Here is a 10,817-nt window from a genome sequence, read left to right as displayed (position 1 = left end):
CCGATATGCTAGAGGGGGAGCGAAGTCCTCCGCAAGGCCAGAAGGTGGCGCAAAGTTCTCCACGAGGCCAGAGGGTGGAGCAAGGTTCTCCGTGAGGCCAGGAGGAGGAGGGATGCTCCCCGTGAAGCATGAGGGGGGAGCAATGTCCTCCATGGAGCAGAAAGGGGGAGCGACATATGGCACGAAGCAAAGAGCCGGGCAGGAACGCGGAGCGACGTCCTCAGCCAAACAGGAAAGCAGAGTGGCATCCTAAGCTGAGCCGGAAGGCAGAGTGGCGTCCTCAGTCGAGCAGGAAGGCGGAGTGGCGTCCTCAGCCAAGCAGGAAGGTGGAGCAATGTCTGAAGTGGAGCCTGGCGTAATGGCATCCTAGGTGGAACAGGAAGAAAAGTGGAACTCTTGGCCACACCGGGAGGTGGAGCAATGTCTTCAGCAGAGCATGGAGGCAGGGCGACGTCCTAAGCCAAGCAGGATGGCAGAGCGACGTCCTCAGCGGAGCAGGAAGTCGGAGCGACGTCCTCAGCCGAGCAGGAAGGTGGAGTGGCATCCTCAGCTGAGCAGGAAGTCAGAGTGGCGTCCTCAGCCGAAGACATCATGGTCTTACGTTCTGTCACGAATTCAAGGTGGATCAATGCTCCCCAAGAAGCTAGAGGAGGAGCGAGGTTCTCTGCAAGGCCAGAGGATAGAGCAAAGTTTTCTGCGAGGCCAGAGGGCGGAGCGAGGAGGAGGATAATATATTATAATTAATTTATATTCATTTTTATTATAAATTATATACATTTTTATAATAATTAATTATAATAATCTGATACAATAATTCCATAATCCGATATTAACCCAATTAAGACGATACTCTGATTAAGAAACTAGCATATAAACAGCGATTACTGATGACCTTAATCCGGTTAAAGTCATACTCAAAGTAAACACAAATCGAATTAAGACACGTGGAGTATTCCTGTTTTAGTCGCATTGTAGACATGTACACACCTTAATCAAACTATTAACGTCATGTGGGAGTTTTCACCACATTTTGTGACAGGACACGTACACACACGGCAGCGCTCAACCGTTTGATGACAAACAAGAGAGCATGGCTGCGTCCGAAACCCCGTACTTACCTACAGGCAAAATACACATATTTCAGCTACTATGTAGTAGGTAAGTAGGTGGTTCGGACACAGCCCACGTCTTCAAGCTGTCGTCTATTAGCACGTATAGCTTGACAAATAATTAACTGTACTTGAAGCTTTCGTAAAAGTAAAAATGAAACACTCAAAACTGTATACGGTACCATAACGAAGACCAACTGTATGTCGATGTGTGAAATTTTCTGGAGGGACGACGGACGGCGTGGTTTGGGACGTAATGACGTGTGCCATTAATCAATCTATGTTCTATAACATGTAAAAACCTGAACATGAAAGGAGTATTCTAAAAGCGACTCATGTAAACACCTTAATCAGGATATCGTCTTATTCAGAATAAGTTGTAAACGTATGTAAACATAGTCATTTAAATAAACAGACCGCTGCTTTCACCTCCATGTTGTGCTACATTCCTGCTAATGTACAAATCTTTGCAGCAAATTAGACTGATCCTTAAAGTGCATCATCTTGTAGAAGCAAAATATAAATAAAATTGTACCCAAAATATAGGATAAGTAAAAATAAATATGCCATCAACCAAATGAAAATATGCAATATATCAAATAGAACAATATGCAACCAAATAAAAGGCAGTAACAGTGTTTACAGGAGGAGAGACGCAGCCAAATTACCCAATAAAGTGGTGCAGGGGTGATGTCATTTTGTACCGGAACCCGGAAGTTAGCATCACACTGGTTCCCTCGACAAAAATCCAATAGGATTTTCCCCATAGGCTTTTGGATTATTGCGAAAAATAAACTCTGTAATCAACAAAAGTTTACAATCCTAACACGTTTTTTCCATCAAGATAATTTTCACAAATGAACACAACTTTTTGAAGTTTGAAGCCTAAATACAATCGCCAGAAATAAAAAGCTATCTGTATGCTATAAAAGAACTACACCACGGTCGCTCGGCTTCAACATCACCATCACCGAGCTTCCGACTACTTTTACAAACTTGATTTAAAAACATTTTCGGACATTTTTGGACATTTTCACTTAGGGGTGTACTCACTTTTGTTGCCAACGGTTTAGACATTAATGGCTGTGTGTTGAGTCATTTTGAGCGGACAGCAAATTTACACTGTTACACAAGCTGTACACTCACTACTTTACATTGTAGCAAAGTGTCATTTCTTCAGTGTTGGCACATGAAAAGATATCATCAAATATTTACAAAAATGTGAGGGGTGTACTCACTTTTGTGAGATACTGTATGTGATATAAATGAATGATTAAAACTACATATATTTATTAATATTTACCAGTAACAGAGGAACGCCACAGAATGTAGCGAAGTAAAAGTACATTTCTGTGATTAAAAATTAACTTGAGTAAGAGTATAAGTATGGCCAGTTAAACCTATTCTTAAAAGTACAGTTGGTTTTTTCCAAATCATTACTCAAGTAAATGTAACAAAGTAAATGTAGTGCGTTACTACCCACCTCTGAATCTTAGAGTAAACTGGAGCATGCAAGTAGGCTATTTTCACATGCATCTGGTGGAGGTCAAATTCATATTGTGCTGCCATTTGCATCAAGGCACTTCTTGATGCAATATTTGCCGTTGGAGAGAAGTGTCTTTGTAGACTACTCACTTATCTATAACCTTTAGCATCTTGGCTCATCTGCATTGTTTTTGATAGCATAGACCTATCTACTCCCACTGCATGTTTACCCTCTGGTGGTGTGGGTAAAGTTAATGTGTCATTTTCCCTAAGTCAAATACAGAGGAGCTCTTTTTAGGATAACATGCATTATGGTCATTTCCCTCCTTCTGAGCACTACTTGGACTATCAGAAGTTTCAATCTTAGACTCTCGAGTCATCTTTTGGCCTGGAGGGTAATTTCCAATCCCATGAAAATCATCATTTGACATTGAAATATCAGTCTGTGATTGATGTTCAGCAATGCATTTCATAAGTTTACAAGCGTGTGTTTGAGGACCTTTCCAGTGTCTGGATCACGGAGGCCGCAATGGTTTCTGGGGCCCCTGGCTAATTTGTACTCTGGGTCCAAGCCACCACCCCCAAATATATATATATATATATATATATATATATATATATATATATATATATATATTGTCGCGACGGGCAGAGAGCCGGCGCACACAAGAAGGAAATCGCTCCTTCTCCAACTGCCGCACCGGCACGACGTGGGCAGCTTCGTGCCGAACATTCCGCCAGCCGGAAGGACCGCCGTGGCGGGGCGGGACTGACGCGACGCCGGCCAGCGATTGGCGGACCCAACGGAGAAATTCCACCACTCAGGCGACGGCGGAGGAGGATAAAATGGCGCGCTTCCGGCCGTACGGGGGAAGAGAAGACCGTAGCGACAAGACGGACTCCGTGCGTGTTCTCCAGCGACATAGCGACTCGCAATCACCGAGCACGACGGTAACCTCACGCCCCACGCTAATCTCTCTCTCTCTCTCTCGCTCTCTCTCTCCCCACAAAAGGTGCAAGCGCGGACGAGATCGCCGGGTGGTGAGAGTCCCACCTACGGAGGACGCCGGCCCGGGAAAACCCTCGCCCCCGTCTCGGGAATCCCGCCCCCGCCACGAGTAGGCTACACCGTCAGTCACGTCTCCACAAGCCCCGCACTCATCCCCTCACAACCCACTCACTTCACCCTTGCACCAATAAACCACCGTTTGTGAACGTTCTTCTGCCTCCTGTGGGTCTGTACGCCGCCCTTCCCCGGGCTAATTCCTCACACTGGTGGAGAATGCGGGCATAGTACAGACTTGCCTACCACAAACGTTTAAAAAAAAAAAAAAAAAAAAAAAAAAAAGAAAAAAAAAGAGAGAGAGAAAAATAAATAAATTTAAAATAAATTTAAAAAAAAAAAAACAAAAAAAAAAAACCAACAAAAAAAAAAAAAATTTTTTAAATAAATACCAAACCCCCCAAAATGGACCATGCCCTGCAACACCTGCTGGAGACAAGCCTCCAGCAGCACGCTGTGACGCAGCAGCTCGCCGAGAGCCTTCAGGTCGCCACACAGACACTGATCGCCATGAGGACTGAGACCCCCGCCGCCTCCGTGCCTCTCCCCGACGCAAGAAGCGAGACCCGCCGCCTACTACCCCCCCTCGGCCCCGAAGAGGACCTCGAGGCGTACTTCGAAGCCTTCGAGAGTATCGCCCGCCGAGAGGGGTGGGACCGTGACGACTGGCCACGCGCCCTTGGTCCACTGCTCACGGGAGAGGCCCGAACAGCCTACTATGCCCTCGAGCCGGAGGAGGCCGCGGACTACCTGGCGATGAAGGAGGGAGTCCTGGCATGGTGTGGCCGAACCCCTGGCCAGGCTGCTGCTGAATTCCATCGCTGGGTTTATCGACCAGGGGCCCGACCACGTTACCAGATGAACGCCCTCATCCGGACCACCAAATGATGGCTCCGGCCGGATCGGCATACCGCCTCAGAGGTGGCGGAGAAAGTGGCGGTCGACCGTTTCCTGAGGGCGCTACCCCGGGCAGAGAGACAGGCCGTGGGGGCACACGCCCCAACTACGCCCCAGGAACTCCTAACTGTCCTGGAGCGAACCTTGGCCACCCTGGAGCTCGACCCCGGGGAGCAGCAGCACCTCGATCGGCCCCCCGGTGCCCCGGGCCCCCGGTCCGACCGCCAGACCCGGCCCCGCACCTGGAGGAACCCCCAGAGGGCGCCCACTTGTGAACACCCCCGAGACGAGCCCATGCCTACAGAGCCGGAGAGGGAAGCCGCCCGGCTGCTTTCAAAACCATGGCTGGCAGGTTGCGCCCTCCATCAGCAGCAACCGCCGGAGGCACCCTCCTTGACGGTGTGGGTCGAAGGGAGACCGGTAACCGCCCTGCTGGACACCGGGAGCACGGTGACCCTCGCCCGGCCCTCCATCCTGCCTGAGGAGCGCCACCCAAGGGGGACGCTCACCGTGACCTGTGTCCATGGGGACACCCGGGAAGTCCCCTCAGCCGAGGTCCAGATCCGGGGCGAAGCCGGCACCTGGCCCCTCCAGGTCGGAATCGTCCCCGAACTCCCCGTGCCCCTCCTCCTGGGACGAGACTGGCCAGGACTCCTGGTGGTACCGAGAGCCGAGCCCCGGAGATTGCGGCGACGTACGAAGGGGACCCCGGCCCGGCCGGCCTACCTAGCCCAGGACGACGGAGAGGCCACCACGGAAGGTAAGACCCCCCAAGCTACTAACCCTCTGTCATCTATCTTTCCCCAGGTGAACCGAGAGGGGAAGTTCGGCCAGGAGCAGAAGGAGGACGACCGGCTGAAGCACTGCTGGGCTCAGGTACGGGTGATAGAGGGGGTCGACCAGAGTCCAGATCTGAGGCTCCCCACATCGTACTTCCTCGTCCGAGGGGGGCTCCTCTACCAACGGGCCTGCCGCCGCGGGGAGCAGGTGGACCTACTGGTGGTGCCCCGACCCAAGACGGCCGTCTTATTGCACCTAGCCCACACCCATCCACTCGGCGGCCACCTGGGGGCCCGAAATACCTTGGAGAAGCTGCGGGACCGCTTCGTGTGGCCCGGGATGGATGCGGAGGTCCGGGCCTTTTGCCAACAGTGCCCGCAGTGCCAGCGCACGGCCCCGCGGGGGCCCCCGCCGGCGCCCCTGATCCCCCTGCCCATTATCGGCGTCCCGTTTGAGCGAGTGGGCATGGATCTCGTGGGGCCCCTACCCAAGTCTGCCCGGGGCCATGAATACATCCTGGTCCTCGTTGACTACGCCACGCGGTACCCCGAGGCGGTGCCGCTCCGCAAGGCCACCTCGCAAAGCATCGCCAGGGAGCTGGTACTCCTCTTCAGTCGAGTGGGGATCCCCAAGGACGTTCTGACCGACCAAGGTACGCCTTTTGTCTCGAAGCTAATGGCGGATTTGTGTCGTCTGTTGCAGGTGAAGCACCTCCGGACGTCAGTCTACCACCCCCAAACCGACGGGCTGGTCGAGAGGTTCAATCAGACCCTCAAGCGGATGCTGCGCCGGGTGGTGGACGAGGAGGGAAGGAACTGGGACCTCCTCCTCCCCTACGTACTTTTCGCCGTTCGGGAATGCCCCCAGGCGTCCACGGGCTTCACGCCCTTCGAGCTCCTGTTCGGGCGGCGCCCGCGGGGATTGTTGGATGTGGCCCGCGAAGCCTGGGAGGAGCAACCATCCCCCTTCCGCTCCGTCGTCGAGTACGTGCAGGACATGCAAGCAAGGATTGACAGGGTGGGCCCCATCGTCCGGGAGCACATGCACGCGGCGCAGGAGGAGCAGAAGAAGGTATACAACCGCCCCGCACAGCCCCGGGAATTCCAGCCGGGGGATCGGGTCCTCCTGTTAGTGCCCAGCAGCGCCTGCAAGTTCCTCGCCCGGTGGCAAGGTCCATATACCGTCCTCGAGCGCCGGGGCCCGGTCAACTACCGCCTGCAGCAGCCCGGTAAGCGGACGGACGAGAAGCTATACCATGTAAACCTGCTGAAAAAATGGGTGGAACCAGCCCTGGTGGTGTCGGCGTTCGCAGCTCAGGACTCGGACCGGGGCGAGGGTACCTTGGTCGGCCTAGGGGAGGACCTCACCCCCGCCCAAAGACAGGAGCTTACCGAGCTGATCGACCAGTTCGCAGATGTGTTTTCGGCTACCCCGGGGATGACCCAGCTGGTCCAGCATGAGATCAAGACTCCTCCCGGTGTCGTGGTGAGACAAAGGCCCTACCGTGTCCCCGAGGCTCGACGCCAGGCCATCGAGGAGGAAGTCAGTCGCATGCTGCGGGACCACGTCATCGAGGAGTCCAGCAGCCCCTGGTCCAGCCCCATCGTCGTCGTGCCGAAGCCGGATGGGAGCATGAGGCTATGCAACGACTTCCGGAGGCTGAATCAGGTGTCAGAGTTCGACAGCTACCCCCTCCCCAGAGTGGACGACTTGGTCGAGAGGCTGGGGAGAGCCCGATTCATATCGACCCTGGACCTCACCAAAGGCTACTGGCAAGTGGCGCTCGCACCAGAGGCAAGGCCCAAGACGGCCTTTAGCACGGCCACCGGCCACTGGCAGTATCGGGTTCTCCCCTTTGGGCTGCACGGGGCGCCCGCCACGTTCCAGCGGCTAATGGACATCCTCCTGCGGCCCCACCGGCAGTTTGCGGCGGCCTACCTGGACGACGTGGTCATCCACTCCTCCACCTGGGCCGACCACCTGTTCCACCTCAGGGAGGTCCTGAAAGCACTCCGGGCGGCCGGCCTGACCGCCAACCCAAAGAAGTGCCACCTAGGGCTGACGGAAGCCCAGTACCTGGGATACCGCATCGGACGGGGAATGCTGAAGCCCCAACTAAAGAAGATCGAGGCTGTGAAGGGCTACCCGCGTCCGACATCGAAAAAGCAGGTACGTGCCTTCTTGGGATTGGCGGGCTACTACCGCAGGTTCGTGCCTAATTTTTCTGCTGTAGCCTCTCCCCTCTCAGACCTTACAAAGAAGGGCCAGCCAGACCAGGTCAGGTGGACAGCCGACACAGAAAGGGCCTTCCAGGCCCTAAAAGGGGCCCTCACCAGCGCGCCGGTACTCCGCAACCCGGACTTTGACCTCCCATTCACCGTGTATACTGATGCATCCGAGACCGGGCTGGGCGCCGTCCTCTCCCAGACCTTCGACGGGGAAGAACACCCGGTCCTCTATATCAGCCGGAAGCTGTCCCCGGCCGAGAGGAACTATGCGGCGGTCGAGCGGGAGGCACTGGCGATAAAATGGGCCATCGAGGAGCTGAGATACTACTTGGCAGGCAGGCACTTCGTCCTCATAACGGACCACGCCCCCCTGCAGTGGATGGCCAAGGCGAAGGACACCAACGCCCGGGTAACCCGCTGGTTCCTCGCCTTACAAGACTTCTCCTTTCAGGTTAAGCACCGGGCGGGGGCCCAGCATGGTAACGCGGATGGGCTATCACGACGAGACACCCTCTGGGCCCACCACCGAGCGGCAGTAGGCTCGGAGCTGAGGGGGGGGTACTGTCGCGACGGGCAGAGAGCCGGCGCACACAAGAAGGAAATCGCTCCTTCTCCAACTGCCGCACCGGCACGACGTGGGCAGCTTCGTGCCGAACATTCCGCCAGCCGGAAGGACCGCCGTGGCGGGGCGGGACTGACGCGACGCCGGCCAGCGATTGGCGGACCCAACGGAGAAATTCCACCACTCAGGCGACGGCGGAGGAGGATAAAATGGCGCGCTTCCGGCCGTACGGGGGAAGAGAAGACCGTAGCGACAAGACGGACTCCGTGCGTGTTCTCCAGCGACATAGCGACTCGCAATCACCGAGCACGACGGTAACCTCACGCCCCACGCTAATCTCTCTCTCTCTCTCTCGCTCTCTCTCTCCCCACAAAAGGTGCAAGCGCGGACGAGATCGCCGGGTGGTGAGAGTCCCACCTACGGAGGACGCCGGCCCGGGAAAACCCTCGCCCCCGTCTCGGGAATCCCGCCCCCGCCACGAGTAGGCTACACCGTCAGTCACGCCTCCACAAGCCCCGCACTCATCCCCTCACAACCCACTCACTTCACCCTTGCACCAATAAACCACCGTTTGTGAACGTTCTTCTGCCTCCTGTGGGTCTGTACGCCGCCCTTCCCCGGGCTAATTCCTCACAATATATATATATATATATATATATATATATATATATATTAGAGATCAGCCGGTACCGATAACCGATTATTCAGGGTGATATCGGCCGATACCGATAGTTCTGCCTTTTATGCCTTCTTTTAAATTAATAATAATTAATTCCACAATTCTGAAAGAAATGCAAATAAAACCTTATTCTCACCATTTCAACAAGTTGTTTCTCTAATTAACATTAACACATTAACTAAATTCTGAAGATTAAAGTAAGATTTCTTAACTTATTGAATGTTACTAATTCATATTAACATCGACTGAATTCTAAAAAACCTCCTGTTAGTCTTACATTCGCTCACCACAAACAAAAGCATTTCTACTTCATCATTGAAAATCAAACTGGTAATATATAGTCCTAATATAAACCTTTTTTTGATGATATTAACTCGTATTAACATTAACTGCATAGCAAATATACTACACTTCAAATATATTTTTCTGTGTAATATATACTACTTTTTTGTCACTCATCTTCATTTCAACGGTGTACTGGCCCTTTAATTCGGCAGCGAGTAGCTAAAAAATTAGACTCGACCCCGCTTCGCTGCTGCTCACTTCCGGTGTAAAATTTTAGCAGTGCAAAGATTACAAACTGCAGTTTTGTCGTCATTCCACACAAGAGACATCTTCTTTATACACAGCACGAAATCAATGTGTTTCCCCGCCCTCTTTTGATTGACAGGATATAATCAGCCCTGATCATCGGATATTCCTTTTTTTCTTCTTGTTCTTGGCAGTGGCCACTGTTACTGTTCATGCGTATACAATTGCTTGGAATTATAGCCTGTGTATTGTATGTGTGTGATTGAAAGCTGTGTCTAAGCACTATTGTTATTTCTTTGCATAAAAATTGAAATAAAAATATGAATAAATTTTTTTTTAACTATTTACTGCACTCTATTATGGTGTAATGTAATGTAATGCTTCTCCCAGGAGACTAGTGTAAATTCACGGATCGGTTGGTTTGGAAGAGGAAGTTGCTTAGCTGTGTTTGTGAGAAAATCAAGCCGACGCATTTGTGAGAAAATCGCTTTCTGTTTGTTTGAGAGTCGAGTTTTCCTTTCAAAGCAGATTGTGTTTGTTTGCGTAATTTTATATTTATTTGGCACAAATTTATCTCCATATGACCATATCTCTGATTTAGTTGCCTAATGCCTTCGGCTCTCCTGTATTTAGCACGATCCTTCAATCTCTCAGCTTCAGCTCTCATTTGATTCAAAACAACTAATATGCTATCACATTCTTTCTCTAAACGTAAATTTTTTAATATCAGCTTTTCAGTTCTCTTCACATCCAGCGTGTCGAGCTGTAAATCTCGCAGGTCTTGCTGGAGGAGCAGAACATCAGGAACAGCTTTCTTAGCGGCCCCGGAACCAGAAGGTTTTCCAGTCCGTCTTCGTTGCTGGGTACCTGGGGAATGGCTGGAGCCCTTTCTTTTCTTGGCCCTCTTTTTCTCTTATTGTATATAGTATTCCTATTATTATTATTCTTATTATTAGGATACCTCTGTCAGGAGGAAACCTATTGTTGTTGTTGTTGTTATTATTATTATTATTATTATTATTATTATTATTATCTCCTTAAAGTACCCAATAACTCAAGATCTGAATAGTAAAAAGTTTTCAAATTTGGCACATTGATACTACAGGCCACAAGTATCTGCCACACCATAAACGGCCCACGTGAGCCCATAGGTGGCGCTACAGGCCACGCCCAAACTCTATGTTATTTTTCCTTCTGCCCCATCAGTCCAAAATATCTGAAAATAGGTATACATGCTTTATTTCTCATGGGGAACAAAAAAGCCTTTGGGACCCATAATATGTGCCATGATAGATTTTTCCCTACATTGAAAATTTGTCCTTAACTACAAAAATCTTCTCCTTATGAACCATAGGTTTGATTGACTTGAACTGTGGTACATATGTGTGGGAAACATGTCTTTCTATAAGCAATAATGAATAAAATAAAAAGAGGCCAAATGCATGTTCACACACACATGCAAACATGCACAAGGACAAGAACA

The 10,817-nt window shown here is 51.3% G+C and overlaps 1 protein-coding gene across 1 annotated transcript; it reads left to right on the top strand.

The window, feature by feature from the left end:
• Positions 1–4,545: 4,545 nt before the first annotated feature.
• Positions 4,546–8,886, top strand: LOC128608401 (uncharacterized; the record flags this gene model as incomplete). Its single annotated transcript, XM_053626062.1, has 2 exons — positions 4,546–7,256; positions 7,329–8,886. Coding segments are annotated over 2 exons (3,825 nt in total), but the record flags the coding sequence as incomplete, so codon positions are not given.
• Between the last annotated feature and the right edge of the window lie 1,931 nt (positions 8,887–10,817).

This window comes from Ictalurus furcatus, chromosome 6 (genome assembly GCF_023375685.1).
Source record: "Ictalurus furcatus strain D&B chromosome 6, Billie_1.0, whole genome shotgun sequence".
Taxonomy (NCBI): Eukaryota; Metazoa; Chordata; class Actinopteri; order Siluriformes; family Ictaluridae; genus Ictalurus; species Ictalurus furcatus.
The sequence above is the reverse complement of the archived record's forward strand: the minus strand, read 5'-3'. Positions and strand labels throughout refer to the sequence as shown.